At 55.3% G+C, this 26974-nt stretch overlaps 1 protein-coding gene across 1 annotated transcript in view; it reads right to left on the bottom strand.

Annotated features, from left to right (window-relative positions):
• Positions 1-7064: 7064 nt before the first annotated feature.
• Bmp7 (bone morphogenetic protein 7) overlaps positions 7065-26974 on the bottom strand; it is a 77463-nt gene continuing 57553 nt past the window's right edge. Inside the window, exons 4-7 of the mRNA XM_004636010.3 lie at positions 17330-17527; positions 11584-11660; positions 10244-10354; positions 7065-9143 (exon numbers count right to left, since the gene is read on the bottom strand). Of these exons, the coding sequence (XP_004636067.1) occupies positions 8994-9143; positions 10244-10354; positions 11584-11660; positions 17330-17527 (536 nt within the window). The 3' untranslated portion in view covers positions 7065-8993. The remainder of the gene's footprint in view (positions 9144-10243; positions 10355-11583; positions 11661-17329; positions 17528-26974) is intronic.

Genomic DNA, 26974 nt, shown 5'->3' with positions numbered 1-26974 from the left:
AGGAAATACTCAGGGTTTTAACAGCTCTGTGCTCTACGTAAAGATGAAAGCCGAAAGCCGAGGAGGAGGCTGCATGCGTGCTTGTGGCAGAGTTTAGGAATCTGAGCCTGGAGGTTATCCAAGTGCGGATTGCCCTGAGAAAGCTGCAGAGAGAGCCAGGAGGAGACTGGCAGGAAGGGTGTGAGGGAGAACCTGGGAGATCGCTACCCTGCCTGTGAGGATGGAGGAAGGGGCTGCAGCCCGGGAGGAGCAGGCTTCCCAGAGGCCAAGACAGGTGGGCGCTCAGCTGGGCTCCTTCCTTACAGGAAGCACAGGAAACCAAGAGGAGGTGGTGGTGTGGAGATGGGCAGGGAGGGGACAGATCCTTCAGGGCCTCGCGGTCACTCTGCTGTGAGCGAAGTGGGTGCCCTTGGGGTCTCTGAGCCCACCCTCTCCTCTGCATTGACAGGACCATGGAGAGGTCGTGAAGACTGCACCCATAGCGGACGAGGGCATTGCGGCCTCTGGCTGTGGGCCTAGAGCTCAGCTCACAGAGGCAGTGCCATCTCCCCTAATCTCACAGGCCTGACCTACCGTGGGTGGTTCTCTAACCATGCCCCACTGCCCCCTTCCGTCACCACTCCTGAGGACCCCTGTGCTGGCAGCAGATAGGTGACTCATGACAGCCTGAGCAGGTAAGCCCACCAGGGTCCACTCAGCCCATCTCGGCCAAGCGTCCTCAGAGAAAAGACTCATCTTGCCCCTGTACCGCTCCATTCAGGGCCCTGGGCTCTTGCTTGTTCTCAGACCTCTTTCAGTGCTGCCCCCCCGGAGCACAGATGGCAATGTGTGGGGACACGGTAGGGATGCTTTGGCATCCCTTGGGTGCATCCTGCTTCCTCTGGGGCCCTTGAGCCTCTCCTGACCAATCTGCGCCATTGTCTGGGCTTTTCCACCATTGCATGTATTCTCTCTGTGCTGGGGCTAGAGCTGGGGCTTTGTTTTTTTTTAATTTTATTTATTTATTTGTGTGTGTGTGTGTGTGGCCAGCTCCGCCCACCAGGGGGCGGGGCTGGCTGGCATGTGGTGCTGGGGGATTGAACTGCGGTCCCTGTGCTTTGCTAAGCTTGTCCTAAGTAGGTGCTTTAGACCACTGAGCCATCTCACCAGACCCAGAGCTGGGGCTTTGTGCCCTGCTGTCCACAGCGTGTCCTCCATGCCAAGGACACAGCCTGCCCCTCTGCCCTGTTCCGAATGTACCTGTTGCATAACACATGTGGCAGAGGCCAACGGGCCATGGTCCTCCCTCTGTCCCTTAGGCCCAGGGCCCATGGTGGAATCTGGAGCTCAGGACAGGATACGCAGCAAGGCCCTTGTCCAATGTTACTAATAAATGCAAGGTGAAACAGCAGGTGGGACTGTACTTAGGGCCTCCTGTGCAGAGCCCCAACCTGGCTGGAGCCCCAACCTGGCTGGAGCCCCAACCTGGCTGGAGCTCTGTGCCTGTGTTGGACGCGGGGCCGGAAGCGCCGATGGGCCGATCTGTGCACACACCTTGGGCCTCGCTCCAGGCTGCCAGCTGCTAAGAGCAAGCCAGCCTCAGTTGCACGCGCAGCTCTGCCTTGGCCACCCCTGCAGAGGGCTGGGGAGGCCAGAGGCAGCCGGCAGTGCCTGGCCCAGGTGCACAGCGCCTGCGTCCAAGCAGCTGTCGAAACTCCAAAGGGCTGGAGAGCGTGTGTTTTCCCCTTCTATTTTTATTTCCTCAAATCTAAGACCAAAAGAAACCAGAGCCAGAGCTGTGAAGGGCTCTGAGCCAGGAAGGATGGATCGACAGTCAAAGGGGGAGGAAATGTCTAAAGAAGTCACCATGCATGTCCTTGGCTGGAGCTGGACAGGCGGGGGCCTAGGTCAGATAGATAGATGCCCCTGACCTGGAGCTGGCCAGGGCTGCTACATGCCTGTGATGCTGGAGCACTGATTTCACTGACACTTGTCAACGGGGCCCCCTGGAGTTGTGCGAGGCATGTTGCATGGGAGACGGCATCTCCACGGCCACTTCCACCTCCCAGGCATGGTCGAGGTGTGAGGGCAGGTTGCACATGGCCCTGGCAGTTTCAGCCTGAACCTGAGTGAGCTCTCGTGCACGGCTCTCCGTGCGCCCTGGGTGGGTCCCTGCCTGGGCCAGTGCTTAGGAGCTCATCTTGTGCTTTTTGGGGATTTAGACAGGCTGCATGCTCATCCTCCTCCGCACACAAAGAACAGAAAGAAAGGTTCCCAGCATACAGCCTTACAGCAAGGCTTGCACAGTGACACTGACTATCCCTGGCAGATTCTCCCCTGTACTTCGGGCACACAGGTGCCATCGCCCTTGCTGATGCGTGAAGCGGTTCTGGAGTGCTCTTTCCCAAGTGTCTTTATAAGATGTGATAGTGTAGATGTTGCTGCCAGTGCCAGCCAACAGAAAGAGGCTGGACAAAACACTTCGGCATGTCCTCGTCTACCTTGTCCATCGGGTCTGGCAGCGTGTGACATCGGTCATTCCCAAAAGTCACAATGACCAGACAGGTTAACAGCTTGAATGGATTCAGGACTTCAAGGCAGCACAGTCTAAGACTCTCATGAAAGAGGATGCCCAGAGCTGTCACGAGGTGCGGCAAGAAGGAAGGGGTTGTCGTCTGCATGGGGGGCGGGTATCCTAAGGGATTCCTGGCAGCTTGTCTCCTACTGTGACAATTTTTTGAAGTAAACATTCACTGTGTGTTTTGGTCACATTTCATGCAATTCAAACTCCTGGTCTCAGTTGGTGAGGAGCCAGGGATCTAGCAGGCCCGGTGACTTTGGGGTGAGCTGCTGGTGGTGGGTGCTTTAGGGGTAGGGCAACGTCTCCATCTCCTGAACCCACATTAGGAGCACAGCCCATGCCAGGAAAGGACCCTGGGGCAGCCCTAAGCCCTCCTCCCTCCATGGAGCATCCTCCAGTGGCCATGGAGGACACCTCTCTTGGCTTTACACGGCACTGGCAGACGTGGCCCAGTCCTTAATCAAGTGACTCTGAGTTACTCTCCAGGGATGACACTGGGGCGCCTGCCCTGCTCTACTCAGGGGAACCCAGACAGCTTCTCTGGCTGATGTGAAGAATGGGCTACTGAGTGGTGGGGGAGGGAGGGCTGGGGGCAGGCGCTAGAGATGCGAGCTGAAAGAGACCCCACGGCTGACGCCACCAAGAAAATGGTGACTCAAAACATGGATGTATCTTGACTCCCTGACAGAAGATGGGAGCCAGGGTGGTGTCTTGCTCTGGCTCATGAGGTCCTGAGCATGGGACCCAGGGAGGCCAAGCCTGAATTCCTGCCCCATGGAAACTGTGAGGTCATAGTGGGGGGTGGCTTAAGTCATTCATTCTGTGATTGTCACTAACCAACTCAGAGAATTAACTCAGATCACCATGTGCCAGTCACTGGTGTCCAGAGCAATTGGTCTCTGACCTGACCTTTGGCTATGCACTTTGCCAACCAGAATAAAAGTCTACGGTTTCCAGTCTTCCTTGCAGCTAAGAACGACCATGTCCGTGTCTTTGCGCTAAATAAGAAGGGTGTGGAGCTTTGGTGTCTGATCACAGGGACAGCAATTTAAAAGAAGAATAGAGCCCAAAAATAGATCTGATGGCAGGCACTCCAGCAGCTCTCTTGAACTATGAGGTAGATTGTGAATATGGAAGCTATGTATTAAGACAGCATAGGGCCAGCCAAATAGCTCAGTGGATTAAAGTGCCTACAAGCAGGCGCAGGGGCCAGGCGTTCGATCTCCAGGCCTGCTGTGCCGGCCCCGCCCCCAGGGGGCGCACTGAGATGGAAATTGAGACTGGGCATGATGGTGAGTGCCTGTAATCCCAGCGCTTGTGAGGCTGTAAACAGGAGAATCACTACAAGTCTGATATGGTAGTGAGACCCTGAACACCATGTAGGTTCTTCCCTAAAATACAGGGGGACAAAAAAAAAGAACAGGAAGACCGGAAGAAACTAGACCTTTCATGGTCCAGTGGAGCTATCATCCTGATTTTGGCTGGTTGACCTTCAGATTTCTTTTTATTTTTAGGGAAGGGTCTACAGGATGTTCAGGGTCTCACTACTAGAGCAGACTTGTAGTGATCTGCTTGTTTACAGCCTCCCAAGAGCTGGGATTACAGGTGTGCGTCACCATGCCCAGTCTCAACTGCTGTCTCAGTGTGCACCCGGGGTGGGGCCAACACAGCAGACCTGGGGATTGAACCCCTGGCCCCTGTATCTGCTTCCAGGTACTTTTTTTGTGGTACTGGGGATTGAACTCAGGACCTTGTGCTTGCCAGGCAAGCACATATGCCACTGAGCTATATCCCCGGCCCTCAGACTTCTTTTGAAAAGAAACTTATCTCCTTTAAACCAGTTACTTTGGGGTTTCCTGCCATTATGTAGGTGATACCCCAAGTAGGATGGCCACCCTACTCATCTCACAGGGGAGCTGAGGCATAGACAGGACAGTGAGTTTCCCTGAGGCAGATGTCCCCAGCTAAGTCAGTAACTGGGCTGGGCTGGAACTAACCCACGCCCTCTTCCTACACTTCCTGCTTGGAGGAGACTCCTCCTTCTCCCCCAGGTAAATACTCAGAGAAGCTGAGTGTCTTCCAGAGGATGTGAGCACGTGCCCTTGTCCCCAGCTGTGGCCCTCCAGTCCCTGCAAAGTGCACATGGCCAGAGCCCCCTCCCATCCCCATCCCCCACCCACAAACCCCAGAAGAAAGGGCTCGAGTGCTCCCTGATCCTCCTGGAAGCCCTCCTGGGCCTCTGCCCCTCATCCCTGACACCATCCTGTCACTTTTGATGGCTCAAAATCCCTCTGTGGCCCTCAGAGCCGTGAGCCGGCCTGGAGGAGGCTGACTTACCGCTGTGGCCCTCCAGTCCCGCCTGCTGTAGACAGTAAGGCCTGTGGCCCCAGGGCAGTCACCTAGCACTGCCCAAGCATGGGAGAGGGGCCAGAAGTGGGGGCTTGCTGGAGACAGGGTCTGGGCATGACGTGTGACCTCATGGAAGTGGGCTGAGTGGTGGTGCCATGAAAACCATCCCCTGCCCCCCATCCTGGACACTGGGAACTCAATGTCACTTGGACAGAGGTCGCTGTGAACCCACCTGCTGAGGACGTGAGGGGGAATCTCCATGGACCCTAAAAAAGCCAATGATAAGCATCTTCTTTAGAAGCGTAGTGGAGGAAGATGGAGAAGGCTACATAAGACAGAAGCGGCCTGGCCGAAGCAGCCACGAGGCAGGAGTCCCAATGAGGCTGGCGAGAACTTCTCCCAGACCCGATCTGGACGTCTGGATCCAGGGCTGTTTGGAGAATACCTGTTTGCGGTTGAAGCCACAAGTTCATGGAAATTTGCTACGGCCGCTCAGGAGGCTCAAATGCTCACCTCCAAAAGAGCTGAGAGGGAAGGACTCCATAGCTCCCAGCAAGGCCCAGGGGGTGGGGTAGCACAGGAGGGCAGGTTAGGCCCTGAGCCCAGCCATGGAGGAAGCCCCTAGTTCAAGGTCAGACTCAAAGATTGAGGTCCCCAAGCAGTGTGGCACCAGCAGGGGAGCTGAGCACATGTGCAGCTGGCTGTGGTACAGGGCCAACACAGGCAGGACACTGGAGGCCGCACTGGGGCCACAGTCCCATCTCCCAAGCAGCCCCAGGGGGATCCAGCCTAAGGGAGCGCAGGGTTGAGCTGACTTTGAAGGCCAACAAGGGTCCCAGTAATCGTTAGCTGGGAGAGTGTGCAGTTCCATCAGCTCTCTGCCTGCAGTGAGGAAAAGCTCCAAGGCGTGGAGGGCTCAACAGGAGGAAGCTGGGAAGGCAGTGAATGTCAATGGCGAGCAGGTCCGCAGGACCTGTGGGGTCCTGGAGAGAGGCTGTGGGGAGAGTCCGCTTGTCTTTCCTGCCATATGTGCCTCTGACAATCTGGCTTATGCTTTCCTACTCTTACAGGTATCTGGGGACAGTGTGTCTGTCGTGTTAGGGATGGCAGCTGGCACTGGCCCTTTTAGAGAGGCGGCAAGAAACACAAGGGTGGCGGCCCCTCCGCCCCCAGCCAGAAGCAGCTGCATGAGAGGGGGTTCCCGGGGGCCCCGATCTGTGGATTTCACAAGAGAAGCCAGATTTGCACATTTTTTTCCACTCCGATCTTTTGATTTTCAAAAACATGCTGGCAGTGAATGCATGTTTTAAAACATGGGTAAACACCAGGCCGGGGGAATAAGGCACGACTGGGAGGACACATCTGGACCTCCGGTTTGTGGCTCTGGTCTTTGGCCTGGAAAAGAGAACAAAAGCTGAATTGTGCATCAGGACAATGACAGGAGGATTTGGAAATCACAGGGGCTGGAACTGGTTAGGAGTGGCCGCGCAGTCGGAGGCAACTGGGGAGAGCATCAGCCTGTCCAAGAATTGGGACGCACTGGGCAGCATCTATCAGCTGACCACAGCACACTTCAGAAAGCCGAGACTCAGCGTGTGTGCTGCCTGTGGCCCCCAAAATGTTGCTCCAAGCACAGGGCCCCAGGACCCGCTGTCAACCGCTGGAACAGGACCGCACAGCAGCCCCCAACAGCCACAGCCCCGTGCTCTGGACAATGCTGGCTCTGGGGTCAGCACGGCTTTCAAGTTTTGGGTGTAAGCACCCCCCACCCCAGTTCCTCTCTTGTGCCTCCATTTTATTGGGATGACTAAATCTTTCAACTATGTTAGCCGTAAACACAGCTAATTTACCCCCTGCCTCTTTGAAACAGCTGCTAACAGCTGCACTGTAATTCAATCAAGGGTCCTCGCAGAGGAGCCTACCAAATTCACATTTGTTGTTGAGTTCCATCTCTCCTGCCTGGAGCCCCACACAGCTGCAGCGAATACTGACAAGGCGCCCCAGCCCCCAGGCCTGGCAGATAAACAGCATGCTAATGGCGTGGAGGAGTCCTGGGGTCCAGGGGAATACGGAGAAGCGATGCACACACACTCAGGCCCAAGAACGAGAACCAAATGACTGCTTTTATTGCAAAGTCAAAACCCTTTTTATTATGTCTATTTATACAGTTTTCACTAAGAAAGGCTGCTCGATGTGACAGCCGTGGGTACATCGATCCAATCATCAATAAATAATCTTAAATAAGAAAACAAACAGGTTGGAGGAAAGCAAGCTCATTCTGAACAAGGGATGAAAGGAGCGTTTGCAAAAGAGCTGCAGATGGAAATAAATAATTTTGTCTCATCACGACTATTTACACGTTTTAATGTACAAACGATGCTCAGCAGCAGCTGGCTGGGGCCCTCAAGTAGTGGAAAAACTCACACCAAACAGAGTTACACAAAAGGTCTCAGGCCTGCCAACAACAGAACAAATCCTAACAAAAAATTGTCATCTCCCAACAGCCAGGCAGTGAGAGCTGTAGCCCAAGCTACTGAAGAAGAAAAAAGAAAAAGAATAAAAGCAGAGCCCCAGTGGCTCCAGGCATGGCGAGAGCAGCTGCCGTGGACCCCAGTCTTTCTGCCCATCCTGCCTGGTAGACTGTGTTCTTTGAGTACCATGTGAGAAATCCTCTCATGAAGCCCAGCCCTCCTGCACCTTGTGCTTACAGCCCCGAGCTGCCGCACACCCTTAACTAGGTGAGAGCAGAGGCCACAAGGACTGGCACCCAGGGCCACAGCAGGGACACCAGCTCCAAGAAGGCCACTCAGTTGGCACATCACTCTCTAGGTCAGTGGTGGCGAACCTAGGGGCACACGCTGCAGCGAGCACGCACAGCCCTTCCTGTCTGCGTGGAACCGAGTGTATGAGTCCTTTTTCCAACCTAAACCTCAGTATTCAGGCTGAACGGCGGTGCTGGCACTCTGAGATCCGTAAGGGGTGCAGTCTGGCCACTGGGTTTCTGAAAGGCTTGCCACTGCTGTACCAGATCTTCCCATTTGCCACCTGAATCCAGCTCACCCTGCACCCACCAGCCTTCCTGCTGCCCTGGCTCTTAGTTCAAGCAGCAAATCTGCAGAGCTCTCCTAGGGGCAGACAAGTGAACAGTCACCTGCAATGCCACTGTGAACTCAGCCCTGCACATCACCGAGGAGTCACCAAGCACCCTGCCTGGAGAAGGACAGCTGCCGCTTCCCCTATGCTGTGACAACTGCATCTCTTCTGTGTCTGTCAGTTTTAACACCAAGCTCACGTTGCAAGCGACACCCTACTGTGTCCTTGACCACTCTGCTCTACTTTGCTCTTACCGTGGGGGGCCCGCAGCCCCAAGACTGTCTGCCCAGGTCGCTCTTCTGCCAACACACATCTGGCTGCAGGCTGACAGAACCTCCCTCCTCCGGGTACAGTCATCCCTCCCACCCTCCTGTGTCTTGGATTTGTGTGGATCTGGGTAAACACACAGCCCCACACTGAAACCAGAATGCAATGGAGGGGGCCTCCTCGGCTCTGCTGGCTACAGCTTCTGTTTATAAAGTCAGAATAAACCCAGAAACAGGGATAAACTGTTTAGGAAAATATACCTGTAACATCCTAACCATTTTCATTCATTGGTTTTATTGTGACATTTATTACAAGAAATTCTGCGTCAGTTTCGTCACAAACACAGGCTCCCACCCTGGCCACATCCCCTCCTGCAGCTGGTGGCTGGCTGCTGGCCGAAGCGTGCCCTGATCACCTCCAGACCAGGTCAGAGTGTAGCGGGGACAGCGCAGCCAATGACCATGGCTGGGTGCTCTTCCCTCACAGAACTTTTTCCTGCTAGGTTTTGCCTGTCCTAGCTCCTTGTCCTTAGAATCCACCGATGAAAAAAATTGATCTAAAGCTGCTTGGTGCTCACATTCCTAATGCTCCTGTAAAATTAGGGGGGGCTCATAAAAGGAGATCGGCCACTGGTTCCTCGCCAAGGTGGGCGATGAAGACACCGGGCAGTGCCAACTGTGGAGCTGAGTGAATGAGACCCCGAGGGTGGGACTTCCACAAGGGGCTAGTGGCAGCCGCAGGCCCGGACCACCATGTTTCTGTATTTCTTCAGGATGACATTGGAGCTGTCGTCGAAGTAGAGGACAGAGATGGCATTGAGCTGGGTAGGGGCGCAGCAGGGCTTGGGCACAGTGTCCGGATTGATGAAGTGGACCTGTGACGTGCAGAATGGGGACAGGTGAGACAGGATGAGCCCTCCTGCCTGGCTTCTGCATTTTCCGAAGGAACACCCACTACCCAGGCAAAATGGCCCGAAGTGCCGTGTTCTGAGCACTCCCTGTCCTAAGCACGTGTACCACCTCAATCCTGGGAGTGCTCCCATTTTGCAGGTAAGGACATTGAAGGGCAGATTTATTTGTTTTGCAGTACTGGGAGTTAAACCCCTAAGTCACTAAGTTACCCCAGCTGGGATTGAACCTGCCATCCTCATGTCTCAGCCTCCCAGAGTGCTAGGAATTTAAGTGTGTGCTACTTACTATACCCAGTGCAAGTACAGCAAGCGACAAGATCTGACACTTGGGGTCCACGTCCTGCACGACATCAGACGGCGGGCAGCCTCCCTTCTGTCTGTGAGCAGCACTGGGTCTTGCTTACCTGAGCACCACTGGCAGGCAAAGTAGGCCAAGTATACACTAGGGATGAGGGGGGAATGAGGCAAACCCAAGGGAGAGGCTGCCACTCGGCCACGGTGACCACAGCCCGGCAGACAGACCAGGACCACGCGCTCAGATGCACAGAGAGCTTGCGACGGGCCACACGGCCAGCTCGGCTTTGCTCCTAAAGGGAGAATTCCCATTTCTTGCAGCTCTGCTAACCAAGAGGGAAGCCTGTGGAAGCCCTGAGCTCCAGAAGGAGTGTGGCCCCGACAAACTCTGAGGTCCACTAGTCTCAGAAGAGCGGACTGTGGAGGAGGCTGGGAAGCCAAAGCAGAAGAATGGCAAGTTCAAGCCAAGCCGCCTAAGTAACACAGCAAGAACCTGTCTTACAGCTAAATAAATAAATAAGGTTCTGTGTTCATCCCTAATATTACAAAAAAAAAAAAAAGACATTAAAACAATAAAAAGAAAAACTGAAGAAGTTCACTATAGGGTCAAAGACTGTATTCATGTTTATACCAAAGCAATCACAAAATGCAATTTTTAGTGCCCTCTATGGATCAAGAGGCCCACAACACGCATGGTGTCCCTTAGGTAGACGCCTACTCAGGGCCCTGCAGCTTGTCCCCAGCAGACCACACCCAGGGGCAGCACCCACCAGCGTCTGTACGATGGCGTGGTTGGTGGCGTTCATGTAGGAGTTCAGCGGGAAGGCACACTCCCCTTCGCAGTAGTAGGCGGCGTAGCCTTCAGGCGCGATGATCCAGTCCTGAGGAAAGAGGGCAGGGTGGAGGGGTCCCGGCCATGCCCAGAGCCCCTGGAAAGTGAGGCAGGATCGGACCCCTGTGGACACCCTTCTGCTGCAAACCACATCCTAGGGCAAAGGCTCACGCCACGGCCACCTAGGCCTCAGCGTCCAGAAGAAACTGCAGAGCAAAAATGAGGGCAGGGCAGAGGTTGGGCAGAAACCAGCATGGGCATGTCCGCGGGCGCATCTCCTGGGCAAGAGGTGCTCAGCAAGGAGGTTGCTGATGTCAAAGAGAAGGGCTGGCATGCCCCACTCCTGCTGGCAGTGACACGTTTTGCTTTGCTGGATACCAAGCCGCCACGTCTGGGTATGCCCACCTGTCAGCACCTGATGACCCCTACAGCCTGAGTGGGAATTCTGAGCTGCAGAGTCCTAGCACATGCTCTGCATAGGTGAGCTGCTGGCAAGCGCCCCAGGACACCCTGGCCCGGAGGGTCTGGCTGGCATGGAAACCACCCAGGCCAACGGCAGACCCAGGACTAACTCTTAAGCCCTTGGGATTCTCCAGCATCTGGGGTTTAGGCTCTGTCTACATGGGAATATGGGATCTGTTGCTGGGCCTCACAGGAGGGGACCATGCCGGCTGTGTGCAAGGTCCCCCAGAAGACCCTGGATTCCCACTAACTCTAACTCCTGCAGATCTTATGATGTACCCTGTCCAGAATAGCTGAGCTCCATGGGGCAGACCTGCGGCAAGCTCAGGGCTGTATCTCCAGCCCCCCAGTGGGACTCAGAGCCCAGATGCTCCCTGAACAGCTGCTGCACAGTCACCTGTGAGATCACAGGGTCCTGCGGCACGTGGGTGAGGAGTTGGCTCCTCTGGCCTGCTCCATCCAAAGGGCTCAGAGGAGCAGCTGCCCTGTCAGCACATGCACCACCTCCAGGCTGCGGACTGGCTAGGAAGCAGCAAGCGCTTGACAGGAGCTGGGTCACCAGGTCCCTCCCCAAACATGACACAGGGGCGGAGGGCGAAGCTGTCATTCAGTCTCACGCACAGCCTGGCCTGGCCAAAGATGGGAATGAGGCATCCTGAGAGCGGGGGCCGAGTCCAAGCCCCGCCACTCCTCGAGGTGGCTTGTGCTTCCATCACAACTCTGCCCTGGGCTGTAGGGGACATTCCTGCAGCCCCAGCCCAAGGTCTGGTCCCCGAGGCCTCTACCTGGCCCCTCTGCAGCCCGCCCAGTCCTTACCTGCCAGCCCAGGTCGCGGAAGCTGACATACAGCTCGTGCTTCTTGCAGGCCTGCCGCTGGTCGCTGCTGCTGTTTTCTAGGGTGAGAAGGCAACAGACAGACGCACAGGTGCTTGGTTTCCTCCACCCCAGACAGGCTCAGCCATGACGAGAGCCGGAAGTCGAGGGCGAATCTCCCTGTGCTAAAGTCAGTTTGAGGTGCCAGAGCCCTAAAGCTCACCCCCAGTAGGGGAGCTGCCAATCCTGTCCCTTTCCCGCACTGTCCCCACTCAGAGCATTCTCAGGTTCCTCTGTGGGCTCTGGTTTCCTTTACGCACAACTTGTTTAAATACTAAACAAATCGGACTGCATCCAGATCCCACAGCTGCCCGTGAGGGTCCTAGGGAGGGGTCGGCTTCCGGACCACCTCACCAGCCCAGCCCCGAGACATTCTGGAGGAGCAGGAGATGCAGATGAGGCCTGGCACCCAGCTGCCCCAGCCCTGCCAGGAAGAGGTGAGGGCAGCGAGGCGAAGCCCACTGACCCTGTGGGAACACACACTTCTTTTTTTTTTCTCAGAGGAACCAGGGATTGAACTCCGGCCCTTGCACTGCCCAGGGAAGCGCTTATTCCACTGAGCTATCTCCCCACCGCGGAACACGCGCTTCTGAGGTTTGGAGAACAGCAGTCATGCACTGGGGTTCCCGTAAGCACGGAAGTGCAAACACTGCAAAAATCTCTCTGTGTATCTGTCCCAACGCCCCTGCAAACACACACCAACACCACACGGACCTCCCCTACCCTGCAGCCAGTGGGACTGGCTTCGTTCTCTTTTCTTCTTTCAGTGTGCAATAATTTCAGTTTAGTAATCATCAAGCATGGAACTCAGACCCTTCCTAAGAGCTGCTGACTGTGCCTTCAAGACCGGCTCCCTCCAAACCGCCAGTCTCCTCAGGGCCTTCGCCCGTGCCACCTCCTGTACTGGGTTACTCCATCTCTATTCCTCCCATGTCCGGTTCTCACCCTGACTTCCAGGTCATGTCCTCAGAGGTCCGATGATGTCACTGCTGGGTCCCCAGACCTCTCACTTAGGCTCCTGCCCACCAACATGAGTGGCAGCAACACACATGCACATGTGGAAGAGGGCTCGGGGTCTTGGTTTCTCTCCATCCCTCCAATGTCCTCCAGGCCTAAGTGTCCCCAGAAGATATCAGAGAGTAGGTGAGGTGACCGGGGCAGACATTTCAGGATGGAGAGGAAGCCCAGAAGAGGACCTGACCGAGGGACAGTCAGGGCACTCCAGGATGGGCATTCCCATCCTCCCTGGGGCAGACCTGCTGTGGCCTCCTGGAAGACTCACTCTGTGTAGTGACTGTCCCTTGAGGCAGCGACTGATCCCAATTCAAACTGTGGGACGTGGGGGGCTTCTGGAAAGAGCTCCCTCTTTCCATAAGATGCTCATCCTCTTCCTCCTGTTGCCCAGCAACAACAACGATGCTGCACCCACTGAACTGTAGCTACAGCTACAGCAGGAGAGGAACATAAGCTGAGCTCGGAGCCTACTGCTGACCACCTGCATGAACCAATCCGGTGCCTGTGGAGGTTTCTGCTACCCATGGCCAGCCAGCCCCAGCCAGTCCTGCGGGGAAGGGTCACACTGTGCAGGGAGTGGCGGTGAGCTCAAGCCCGGGGCAGCCCCTGGAGGTGTGGGCTCCAGAGCCCAGCATACACAGCCAGGCAAGGGGTCAGCACCGGCCCCGGCAAGGGGACCAGCGATCACCCTCCCTGCCCATCTGTCTAGGGAATTTAAGTCTCCACGTGCTCCAGTGACACACATACCTTTAACCACAATGCGCCCTGACCATGTCCTCCAAGCCCACGAACCACCAGGGCATCCGACAAAGAGTGAAATGTCCCCCAAAGCCAGTCTGCCTGACTCAGTGGGGCTCCTGCCTGCAAGTATCCTAGTCAGTGAGAAACGCACCGGGCCAGGCTATTGCTAAGTAGAAAGGCCAAGGCACAGGCAGCATCAGAGAAGGAACCTAAGGAGCTGGGATTCGCAAGCGTCCCCTGGAGGACACTGTCGAGTGGACATCTACGAGATACTGCTGTTGCAATGCGCAGGGCCCCAGCTGTCACCACTGCCACACAAGCCCCTTCTCTCTCTTCCCTGTGAGTGGGTCAACAGGGAACAGGAGGAGCACTGCTGCAGCCCACAGGGTTTGAGTGAAGCAGCCTGAGTGAGATCAGAGTCCTTGAACCCATTAGCTCAGGCCATGGACACTGCTAGCTTCCTGGTGCACCAAGACGAGAAGGCTCCTGGAGCCAGGAGAAATCAGTGGGGAATCTGCAACTCTGCAGTTGATTAGTATTGTCTGCCAGGAGCAGGGGAAGGCAAGCAGTGGTCTGAGTGCTGTCTTAAAGCAAAACTGTAGTGTCATATTCAAACCCAAGGCCTCACAGACCAGGGCTGAGGGCAGACTGCACCGCCAGCTGTGAGCCTGCTGCGTGGGTGGGCACTGGCCCTGCCACCAGTGATCCCAGTTGTCCTAGGGGAAAGTGGTTTGAACACCTATATATTTAGCTCTTCTTAGCAGAACAGCAAGGACACAGAACAGAGAAGATCCCCAGCTCTCATGCCAGCCACCAGCTGGCTGCAGCCACCTCCCCAGGCCTACGGGAGTAGCTGACAAGTTGCAACTGGTGCTCAGCCCCAGCCGCCACCCCCACGGGTTATCTGGTGAAGGCGGCTAATTACCAGGGCGTTGGGCCCCCAGGTCGAGGCACCGTGACTCCCAGCCCACACCATCTGAAGAGCCATTGGAGCCCAGTGGGGCAGAGGGTGCCGCAGGGAAGGACTCTGTGCAAGCAGCAGGCTGGAGCATGTGTCCCCGCCCGACGCACAAAGGGCTGCGTGTGAGAGAGGTTTCCACGTGTGTGGCCCCACAGCCTGCCACCACACACGCCCACGTGCAAGGGTGGGGCCACGCCTCGGGGTGCTTTGATTTTCTCTCTCTTTTTTTAAAGCTAAACTTCCAGGCAGGGTTTGAAAGAATTTAAAGCAAGGCCAGGAAACAGAAATCCATAGGAAGGAGGCAGATGCCACGCAGGGGACTAACTGCCACTTCAGGTAGTGAGGGGCTGGTCCCAGGGGTTATGAAAGTGGACACCTGGTCAGGGCTCGAGGAGGATGCTTGGAGGAGGGCAGGGGTTGTAGGATTCTACAGCCTCCCAGCCCAGGGGCACACATGACAGGTGTCCACACTATGCAGAAGTTGCTGAGATGGGGTTCACTAGCACCTCTGCCTTGCAGATTTTCCAAAGCCTCTAACAACAACTGAGGCTCTTGAGCTGTACCCTCATGGGTCCCCCGTCTTCTACCACACTCAGACCTCACTCCTGCACCACACACACCATGAAGCCCTGTGAGGATGTCCAGGCTTCCGTGGAATGAATTTCAAACTCAAGATGTGGCTCTCAGGAGAATGCTTTGCCCCACTGGGCGCTCTTGCCCTGCTCGGCCCTGCCCTGCCCTGCCTCGCCTCCAGAACTCCAATCCCAAAGGGGCCCTGACAACCTCTTGCCCTGGACTTCTGCCCTGAGTCCCATGGAACAGTGGGACCAGCCCAGTCTGGCTAGATGCTGAGCCCACTTCCTGTGGGGAAGGTCCCTGGTCACTCCTGCCCACTCTGGGCCTATCCCTACACACCAATGAGCGTGACAGCCACCTCCTGGCCATCCTGAATTGGCACTGTGGGGAATCTCACACCTGGGATCTCACCACTGAACAAAGTGCCAAGTGTGGAAGAAGTCCCCAGCTACAAAGGGGTTCAGGTGGCTTTTGACCTTCTGAGAACCCTAAAAGGCTCCACCTGCCACACACTGGAGCCACAGACCACTGATCTCTATCTGGGGACATGGGGGGCCCTGTTCCCCAGAAACCCTGCTCTTCACCAGGCCACACCCACAACAGGGTTCCCTGCTTCCTGGAAAAGGAACTTAACCTTCAAGGCTGTCCCAGTGGGGCAGAAGCCACTGACAAACCACATATTGAGTGGCAGGGTCCTGTGGAGGGATTCGGGCCATGTTTAGAGATTTCCAAATCTTCCAGCATTCTGTTGGTGCCATCAGCCAGGGCAGGTTTGCATCAGCGACCTCCTTGCTGCAGGACCACCAGCCCCAAGGGGACAGGCTCTGGGGCCCAACACTGGACACCCCTCCAGATCATCGGCAGATGAGAAGGTCATCCCACTGCTGCTGCTGCAGACCAACATCAACAGCAGATGGCTTTGTGACCTCCCAGCTGCAGAGCTGAGAGTCTACTACAGGTCCACTTGGTAAGGCTCAGGTGCTGGAGCTGCCCCCATCTGGAGCTCAGGGGACACAGCTTCTCCCTGGTTCGTGCCCCCCACCCCACCCCCTAGGCCAGTCAAGCAGCATCTCTGCCCCTGGTCCTCACAGCTCCCTGATCACATGAGAAGAGGGTCTCTCTCCCTAAGGATGCAGCAGTTCCTATGTCCACCTGGTCACCCAGGATAAGCTGTCCTGAGCTGAGGTCAGCGGATGCACCCCAAATTCAATGGCAAATTTAACTTCCCTTTGCCATGAATGTCACACACCCACAGGATCCAGAGAGGAAACCAGGAGGTCTCTGAGGTGACAATACCCTGCTCATTGTGAACAGCTTCGTGAGGAACAAGCAGGAAATGGCGCTCCCAGGCTGCCGATCAACTGGCTGAGAGGCAGGAAGGGGGTCCCTTGCTGTAGGCTGTGCCCTGGGGTCTGGCTGTCCTCTCTGTAGTCCCCTGGGAGCTGGTTTACTGACCTGAAGCTTTCCTTTCAGTCTGCTGGTAAACTGAGTAGTATATTTGCTATCAGTGGCAGCCCTGGCCATATGGAGAGCGGGTGGATGGAGGATCCAGCACCGGCCATGGAGTCCACAGACTGTTCTGGGACCCCGGCCCCAATTCACACCCAAAATGTACCATCCTGGGCTGCCAGCAGCCCACGGTGTCACGCGTGACCCCGCGCAGCCTGTGGGGAAAGCGGTCACGTCCCAGCCACAACACAACGCTCAGAACAAGGCCAGCACCATCCTGGCCACTTGTCAGAAACTCAGCAAGACTTGGGGACACCCAAGCTCACCCAGGCCAGGCAGGCAACTGCAGACCACACAAACTGGGAGTGCGGGTCACTCGGCCTCCCAGGGCCCGCACCCCACACTGCATCTACTGTGTCCTCTCGGACTCGTTACTGAAGCCCGTGGCCCCAGTTCTGCAGCTCTTTAAAATGAGAGGCCACCTTGTTGGTGACTCAGGAGCAACACAGCATCGCCCGCTCAGAGCTCTGTCCCAACTCACGGTGCAGGCCTGAACACTGCTTCCCCAAAAGTGTCCTCTGGAAAAAAACATCTTATCTTTAAAGCTTCTGTTCATCTTTGAACTGTTGGCAATGAAAATGTTACCTAGATGTATAATTTTCCGCTTAGAGTAACAACACTTCAAAGAAGCTGGGAATTATCCCCAACACACACACGCAGGCACGCACCAAAACCCTTCTGCATACATTCAAAAAGTACTTAAGGCTGGTTCTGAATTTCAAATATTTTTCAGTATTTAGGAAATAAATGAAGGATACAGGAAACTGTTCTCCCATGTCCTCCTCCCCTCATGTAAGGGTCAATGCGACCACTGCTTTGTCCCTAAAAATGTAGGCGCGCCTACAGGGCTCCCCACCCCACCCCTGCACTGCCACCTCCAACTCGCACCTGCCACGTTGGCCATCCTCAGCGCCTCCTGGTTCTTGGGCGTCTTGGAGCGGTTCTGGCTGCGCTGCTTGCCCCCCGTGGAGCGGACGCTGCGGAAGTGCACCTCTGTGGCCTTGAAGAACGCCACCATGAAGGGCTGCTTGTTCTGGGGCCCGTGCCGCCCAATCAGGCCCGCCAGCTTGGGGTTGACACTCTGCCCTAGACAGAAAGCAACAGATGCAGAGAACAGTGGGTGTGGGCAAGGACCGCACCGATTACTCCCACAAACCTATGGATTCAGGCAGGAAGCCGTAACCGAGCACTCGGCGTGGGCCAGGAACGGTTTCAGGCACCTGGAACACAGTGGGAACGAAACAAATCCTGTTCTGGGCCCTGAGCTTCCTTCCATGCTGGTGGGGAAAGCTGACAGCAAACATGCAGGTACCCAGTGGTGCTAAATAAGCGTAGGGAACAGATAAAATAAAGGGTGGGGGGAGCCTGGGGTTTTCAGGAGGGCTTCAGCTAGAAGCGCACACCCCATTGGTCAGAGCGGGTCACGTGTCAACCCAACTGCAGAGCCGCCTGCACTCAAGACAGCCACCAGCTGAGCGAGGACCCACGGAGGGATGCTGAGAGGCCCACAAGGCGTCTGCACGAGGGTCCTCCTTAGTCTGCCACGGATAGGCACAGACACACGGGCACGTGCAAAAGGTCAGAGGCCGAAATGGCACGGTGCCAGCAAAGCCCTGCTGCCGCCAACTCCCCCCCGCCCTTTGTGTAACCCCATTAGGGCTAGGACACTGTTACAGGCCGCCTCGGGCTGTCCCTGCAGATGGACTGCAGGGTTCAGGACACAAAGAGTGGCCAACAGGCCAGATGGAGCTGGCAGGCCACTGGTGGTGAACGAGAAATGGGCAGACCCTCGAAGGTAGTTTTCAAGCCCACTTTGGAATTTATTTTGGTTTTAATGTCAGTTTGTGAAACCAAGGTACCATCGTGTAGCTTCATAGACCGTTGAAGAAATGTACAGGGAGGTGCTCTGTTCCTCCCCCACTGGCTAGTGTGACATACAAACAAGGAGAACGGCAGGTTCTGGATTTGTTCTCAAAGAAACTGAACTTTAGACGCGAACGGGCCTGGTCTGCGCTCTGGAAGAAGGGAGGGGCCTTTTTCCAGGAGGGGGAAACTGAGCAAAGGGTTGGGCTGGAGCGCAGGAGACAAAATAAGGTTTGGATAAGCCCTGGACTGCCGTGGGACAGCCCCTTTTGATGGCCAAGGGAATCAGCAGGCAGCAGAGGTCCCCGGCTGATGGGACCGGGGCAGGAGTGAGCCAGGCTCTGGGTGGAGGAACAGCATCCACACCACCTTCCAGGCTAGGGGGGAGCTCAAGCAACGCCAGCTGGGGGCAGTGGCAGGCCTGCAGGTGAGCCTGGAGTCCTCAGCCTAGAGTGGGTGCCGAAGCCAGGCGAGGTGCAGCGGGACCCAGCAAGGTGACGATGGTGCCCACAAGGTCAGGGGAGTGCAGGGACAGCACAGGTGACAAGCCACCAGCAGTCTGGAAGGAGTAGGAGGGCAGGAGGGGGACACCAGAGCCTGGACACGGAGAGAAGAAAGTGAGGGGGTGACCTCCGGGTCCTGTGCTGTGTAGCTGTTGGCAACACAGACTGGAAACCAGCTGCCTGGGCTCTGACACAGTGGGGCCTTTGGGTACAGAGTTGACGTGGCATCTGGTAAGGGTGAATGTGTGGCGGAGGGGGAATCAGGTGGATAGGAAGTCCATCTGCTCAATGTGGCTCCTGCTCAGAGAGGCCAGGGAACCCACCCAAGGACAGAATCTGAACCAGCCTGGAGGAGGCTGAGTCGGGACACCCCCCAAGTTAGGGAGGGTAGTGAAGGCCAGTGACAGCCACAGTTCGGGAGGCCCCTGCCTGTCCACATCTAAGTTAACTTCACCTGGAGGCCTCCAGGGGTCATGAGGCTCGGCTGTGGTTTTTAGCAGCTAATGCCTGAAAGAACAAACGTCCCCAGGCCCCCAGATTTCACCTTCCCCACCCTGTTAACATGCAGCTTTCCTGCATTCTTGAGCGGGGTTTCCTCGAGTTCATGCATCTAAAATGTGAACGATTCTATAAAAGGAACCATTAAAGCTGAGCCCCTAGGAATAGCGCTTCCCCCCTGGAAGGCTTTTAGGGCAAAATAAAAATGCCTGACCTAAATATCTGATACTATCGCAGACACCTCCAAACCCAGGCCCTGGAGTGGTGTCTCTACACTAAGGGCTGCCACACTCTCCCGGCCACCACACTGGCAGGGCCTGGACAGAAGGCACACGGGAGACCTGCCTCTGCCACTGAGCCACCAGCGCAGGGCCAGAGAGGCAAAGCTGGACACTGGGGCCTCAATGTTTTCATCTGCAAGATGGGGTGATGTCACAGGCTCATCCATCCCCCCTTCCTGGTACCCAGACTGATGTGCATTTAGACAGCTGTGCCTTAACCCAGCTTCACCCTGGCCTTAAGGGTGGGGCCTGTGGTTTAACAAGAGGCAGAGGTGACTAACCCTCAGGTATTAAGAGTTGCGTCCATGACCCAATTCAATCAGGGCATGCAAGAGAGGGATCCTGGAAATTTCTAGGAAATCAACGCCCTTCTCTAACATTCAGAAGCCTGCCTGCCTTCTTTCTCTTTCTCTGTCTCTCTCTGAGGGAGGAGATAGATGGCGTCCCAGAACTGGCCACCATCTAGCACCCACAGGGAGACCCCATCCCCTCTGAGGTGACGGAGATTGAACCCAGGGCCCCTCGGGTGCTACGCAGGTGCTCTGTCTCTGTACTGCAATCTCAGGAGCCCATGTTTTCAAACAAGGTTGGTTCTGTAGAGGAACAGTAGAAAGATCAACTCTTAAGTCACGGCATCTCACATTCCCACCCCAGCCACCCAGGCGAATGCAAGCCAGTGCTCTGGGTAGTTCTTGCCACTTCTGCAGAGGCTGAGGTAGGGGATGCGGATGCCAGTCGTGCTGGGCCTGGTACAGAGCAAGTTCTTAAGAGGACAGAGATAGATCCTTCCCCGTCATTAAGTTAGGGGAAAGTTTCAGGATTTTAATTTAAAGGCTAATGAAAGACAACACAACAGAAACGCCTTCCATATCAACAGCAACAAAAAACAGCGATGGGGAAAACGCACAGCTACTATGTGATGGGCCAGCCCCGCTCCTCAACACATACCCAGGAGACTCCCATTACATAGCAACCTGCGCACAGCACCGTCGAGCAGAGTGGGATCGCGATGTGTCTGCAGACCAAAGCCGGATGGGGGAGCATTATGGGTGTCCTGGCTGGGTGACCCGGATGGAAGGGGCCACCTGGGCACTGTCGGAGGGGTAGCAGCAGTGGCAATCACAATCATAGCCAGAATCAGCTTGCAATGTGTCCCCTAAGACACAACAACCTTGTTTCAGATTTGGCTGGGTCCCTCTTCAATGCAACCTGCCCCAGGCATTTAAGATACATAAAGTAAGTAATGGCGCACACTAAGGAAGGGGGTACATTGCCACAGCATGACCACCTACAGGGTGTGCATGCTCAAATTTGCTTTCATATTGCAAGAAAGGGCCAAAAAAGGTTATTGTAGGGGAGACTTTCTTTTCCTTTAGTAAGATTACAATGTATTAGCTTTAGTGTATGGAATTATATTTAAATGTCCAGCTAGATTGATATAGGTGAATTAATGGGGGAAGGGATCATTTTATAGTGAAACTATATATGGATATACAAAATAGGATAGATATACAGCTACTTTCTCACTTCAATGAGAAGGTTCGTACTAATATTTTTTAGACAAGATACCATGTCTGCATCTTGTCCTCTGAATAACCACTATGAAGATAATATGCAATGTATTAATTATTGTAACTGTCCTACTAACCTGTTTTGAAACTGTTTCATTGCTACTTTTTCTCATTAAAATGAATAAAAAATAACATTTTAAAAATTGATTTGGGAAAGCTACAACTCTTGTTGCACAGGTCCTGCTTTACCTTGGTCTTAACCATCCAGTAGAAAAGTATGAAGACAAAATACAGGAAGTAAAGCCATGTTGTTATGTTGAGCTGTGGGGGACTCAGGTCAATAATTTCTGACATTGCCAGTTAAACAGAAGACCCAATGCTATTATGGTCTACTGGACTCTTTTAGAATATTTTGCTGAGTTTACACACCTATAATATTCAATAACGGAACTTAGAACAAATGGGGTATACCGATGAATGTCCATTTTGTATCTGTGTATTCAAAGTGGTTAGGATATATAGTTGCATTCTCTTAATGAATAGAATGATTTGTTCTAATGGTGTTTGTAAATAGGATCTCAGGTCCGCATCTTGTACAGCAATTAACCACTAAGAAGAATATATATATACAGTGTATTATTTGTTGAAACTGTACTTCCGATTTGATTTGAAACTGTCTCATTGCTGTTTATCAATAAAATTTTGAAAAAAAAATAAAAATAAAAATAAATAAAAATTGATTTGGGGAAATAAAAACTCCAGAGAGGGCCAGCCAGATAGCTCAGCGGATTAAAATGCCTGCTTAGACAGACACAGGGGACGGAGGTTTGATCCCTGGGGCCTGCCCTGCCAGCCCTCAACCCTGGAGCACACTGAGACAGTGATTGAGGCTGGGTGTGGTGGCACGCACCTGTAATCCCAGCTCTTGGGAGGCTGAAAAACAGGAGGATCACTACAAGTCCGATTTGTGCAGTGAGACCCTCTAGACCCTTACTAAGCAAATTAAAAATAAAGAATCCAGACAGGAAATAATATAAACACAATAATTGACAAAATCTGTGTCTGTGGAGAAGTGGGAAATGACTTACATTTTAGCTGAGGGTTAATACTTCTTTTGAAAAGCTTGTGGATTCACTCAAAAAGTCATATTTTGCAAATTAAAAAAACGGATGCTCTATTGAACTAGACTTCAGATAATGGTTGCAACGTGTGGAACACACTTAAACTGAGTGGCTATGAGGTCATCCAAATTTAATGCAGCGTCCTGTACTCCCCTGGGAAGCAAAGCCCCTCTAGGTGTGCGACAACGGAGCACCCCCAGGTTGCCACGACATCTGCTCCACTGACAGCCGGGCAGACGGTGCAGAGGCAGCAGCCTTCCTAGCTTCTCCCACGGGACTCCTGGCTTCCCATCCTTAGGGACCTTTTGTTTTGTTGTGTTGCTTTTCAAAGTCCTCATTTTCCCATTAAGATCACAGTAACATCCATCTCTATCTGAGGGGGTTGCAAACCCCTAAGTGTTAACACGTGTGTGGCTCTTGCCAGGCAGTGCTTTGGTCCGGGCACGGAGTAGCTCAGGTCCCGACACTTCCCCCACCCCGCGGGCTGCCTTTCATCTCCTCGGCTCTCAGCAGGGGTGCTGCCCCAGCCAGGGGACAGGTGGTAATGTCCGGAGACACATGTGCTGTCAAGGGAGCAGAGGCTGGGACAGTGGCTGAGGGCCCCCCAACACAGGTGGGCCCCACACTTTGTTACCAATCTCGCTCATCAGCAGGTTGATGCCGAGAAACTGTGGCCCCCGGCTACTGCCTCCTGCACTTGCGGATCGCATCACCATAGCCTTGACTTTCTGGATATTCCACACACATGGCTTGCTCCAGCTGGCTTATGGCACTCCGCACAGCTGAGAGTGACCCACGCAGCGTGCATTTCCAGAGGGCTCTTTCTGGCTGTGTGTGGTACACCAGGGCACACATGTGTCAGAGGTGACACCAGACCCTGGATCAGCTGATTCAACGATTTGTGCTTTACCAGCAGGAATCCAGGCCAAAATCAGGGGAAAGGACCCCACCAATTCAGGAAGGGTGCCAGACCTGGCTGTGGGGTGCCCACAGAGGCTTGGGATGCAGAAGTGATGCAGATAGGCATGGGATGCGGGAGGGGTGTGAGCAGGTGGAGGCCAGGCTCAGGGAGAGGTGGGGACAGGGAGTGGCTGCAGGTGCCTGAGGGACCCCCTGGCTGCCTGCAGGTGGAACAAGCAGTTGTGAGCTTGGGAACGATCTCAGGGAGCAGGCTAGGAGCAAAAGTGGGGCCTCTCAACAAAGGAGGGACACAACCCACCCACAGCAAGGGCAGCGTCTTTGCCTTCTTGTGGCTTCTAATTTTTCCAGGCCCAGGGCCGCCAGCTGCCCCTTTGAGACCCGTGGGATAAGAATGTTCCTTGTTCAGTGTGGAAAACACATGCATTCCAAACACTTTTCTGGATGGCCCCTAGCCCAGGTGACAAGCGAGAACACAGTTAATGCTTGTGACATCTGTCTGGCCAAAACGACCCAATTCCGTCCTGGTCACCAAAGACCATCGCAGCCACAGGACATCGGCCTCTCTTTCCTCCCCCTCTCCTGGACAAACAGGAAGTGAAGCAACTGCAAGAAGCAAAGTGCCCTGGGGCCAGCTGCGCCGTGGGTGGTTCACTCAGCAGCCCCGGCTGTGCCGGCTTAGTTTCCACAGCCGTCCTGCCTCCTTTAGGACACCACACGCCCCCGACCCCCCTGCTGAACCAGGTCCCATCTGGGTGGTGGACAGGCAGGAGGCAGGGGCTCTGCACACACGACCGGCGTATGGTCTGAGTCCAGCTGGTTCCAGGATACAGAGATGGAGATGCAGTTGCTCAGGATACAGATGCGGGGCCGGGGAGGGGGGGACAGAGGAGGAGAAGGAGCCTTGGGACCTGGCACTCCCAAGGTGTACCAGCAGGCATAGAGAGACAGATCCCCAGGGGAAGGACAGGCAGAGAGTGAGTTGCTGTCCCTAAGCCTTGGGAGTGATTTCTCCTGTGACTTGGGAGAGAGGAAGGGATGCTGTCAACCAGGACAGGCTGCTTTATCACAGGCAACAATGAGAGTCCCTGGGCCAGCCTGGTCTTCCTTTTCCTGCAGCAGGTGAGTGAGTGCTTTCATCTGCAAGCAGCAGGGAGCCCTACACACTCCTCTGCTGAGCTGAGGACCAGCCATCTGGCCCGACCTCTCCCACGCAGCACAGTGCTTTGCCCACTGCCCATCTCCTCTGAGGCTCTGCAGAGTGTGGCGGCAAAGCCCTCATCTTGTGCAGGCTGGCTGTTGAGTGCATCTATGTCTCCCAGGTGGACCAAGTGGCTGCTGGCTCTCAGGACCAGCTGTGGGTGGGGTGAGAGGTTGGCACCACTGCTGTCCTAGCAGGCTGGACCCAGGGCCAGTGATTTAGGAGCCAAGGGACTGTGTTCATGCCTCATAAAAGCCTAGGATAACATGGTGCCCAAGATGCCAGGCAGGAGGTCCTCAGACTTCGTCTGTACACCAATGTGGTTAGAACACATTTTCTTCTTTTTAATGGAGGCGGTACTCACGAAAGTCAAGCACAGCCCTGCCACTTGCAGGGGTGGGACCCTTCAATCTGTCCTGCAGGGAGCCCCTCTTTGTTCTCAGGGAAGAGGACCTGGTGAGAATCCGCAGGCCTGGCCCAGATGCGCGGGGACCAGGACCTCGCTCTGCATGGTCCTGCTGGGCCTGGGCAGTGCTCACTAGTCACAGTGTCCCCTGGGGAACACATTCCCTGGAAGTTTTCGGTGACACTGAAGAGGCCTGAGTCAGGGTCCTCAGCTTTCTTGGCCTCAGTTTTCTCATCTGGAACATGCTGATGGTAACAATCACATTTTAAAAAATAATAGCAACGCAGTAACAAAACTTAACTCTGGAGCGTGGCTGCATCTGCGGGCACAGGGCCCCCAGCACGTTCCAGGAATGCTCCCCTTTTCTTTCTCCCAGCTCCTTGACGAGCTGCTTCCACCGAGCAGAGAAGGCACACAGCAGCGAGGAGCAGGGATGGCGATAAGACCACACCAAGGTGGTGACAGGTCGGCTGTAGCCGCCAGTCCCAAATACCACGAGTAACCAGGCAAGAGGGCTCCCCAGCCCGGTGCCCACCCTCAGCGGGAGGCGGGGGCCCCTCTGCATACCGTGTCTCCTCCTTCCTCCTAAGCCCAGGCCTGGGTGGTGCCTCATTCGCCCCGGTTCCCAGAACCTGCCCAGAGTACAGGACATGCTGCTCCAGGGGTGGGAAGTGCAGGCTAAGGGCAGGGAGGTGGCCACCTCTCCCCATCTCTTCCAACAGAGAGACGGCAGCTGACTTCTGCAGCATCCACCCTCCCGGAGAGCTGAGGCCAGGTTGCCTTGCTGCCCCTCCGAGAAGCTCCAAGAGCCCGGCCAGCTGTGCTGCTGCAGTGACCGGCAGGACGCCCACAGCCAGCTAAGACAGGAGCAGACGCAGCTCTGCATGCTGCCTGGGTGGTCCCAGAAGGGCACCTCTGACCCACGGCCAGCTGGACGGGAAGAGAACACTTGCTTGCGCTCTGTGCTCTGGGCACACAGGAGGTTCTCACTCTGTGCCCCTCCAGGACAGCCGCAGGAGCCCAGGTTTCTGCCATCCAAACGAGGTGGGGGAGTGACCCATCTCCCAGGGCCACTCTCCCTCTTTCCTGGCAGCCTAGTGGCCAATGCGCTGCCTAGAGCTGGCCTGTGCAGGTACCCGAGCAAGCAGGCATCCAGAGCAGATGCCAGGGGACTCCAGGGTTCTGCCAGATCTGGTGCAGACAACCTGTCTGAGGAGTACTGGCTCCCTGGTGGGCCCTGCTGGACTTACACCTGCGAGGGAATCTGTGGGAAAGCTCGGGCCCAGGACCCGAGTGCAGCTCGTGCAGCTAGTACCCCATGACGAACAAGGGCCCCCGAGGCACCAGGCCCAGCGGCACCAGAGCGCAACCATCCGGCCAGCCCCATCTCACCAAGAAGAGCTGCACAAAGGCCCGTTTGTGACCCATCCCCAAGGAGCCTCTATCAGTGGGTGTGAGGCAGGCGAGGAACCCAGTGCACCGCTCCCCAGGTGACCCTGACAGGTGCCGTGCGGGGCGCTGATGGGGTAGGGGGCATGGAACGTGCCCCGCTCAGAGCCTGGGTCTCCACAGTGCATTCGCTTGTAGCTCATCTAATGTCTCACACTGGCAGCTGGCCTTGGTGACACCACCCTGCCCTGCAGGAGCGAGGGACAGTCTTCCCCTGACCACAGTGACCATGCCAAGCTCGCTGCCTTGGACACACCAAACCTGAGCAGGGGCCCAGGTGATGGGGCACAGCCTAGCCCACGCCCTGACTGCACATGCGCAGCACCTCTGGCCACCAGGCTGTAAGCAGTGGCAGGGGGCTCCCGTGGGCCATGAAGTAGTCTCGATTCCTCCCCTGCACTGTGGAGAGGGTGATGGGGGCAGCTGCTCATGGGGGGCAGTGCTGGGGCAACGCTCTAGACAATGACACAAAGCACTCACACTCGGGGCCAGCCCATGTTGAGCCCCAGCTCCCCAACTGTGTGAGTCATGAACCACCTTAGAGGTGGAAACAGATTAGCCCACTTTCCAGATGATGGACAGTTGGTAACTCATCTTGAGCCCCATGAGCAGGGTGGGCAGGACCAAGACACAGGACCAAGAGGCCAAGCGGGAAAGTCTAGCAGTATCCACAAGTTAAGGGTGACAGTCACTCCGAAGAGGAGAAACCAGTTCACCTTTGCCTCATTATTTTACCTCATGCTCCGCATGCTCTAGAGAGCTTTTAAGGAAAAAGGGTTGGA

The sequence above is a fragment of the Octodon degus genome, unplaced genomic scaffold, assembly GCF_000260255.1.
Source record: "Octodon degus isolate 3935 unplaced genomic scaffold, OctDeg1.0 scaffold00077, whole genome shotgun sequence".
Classification (NCBI taxonomy): Eukaryota; Metazoa; Chordata; class Mammalia; order Rodentia; family Octodontidae; genus Octodon; species Octodon degus.
Note: the sequence above shows the minus strand (reverse complement) of the source record. Positions and strands in the feature narration are given on the sequence as shown.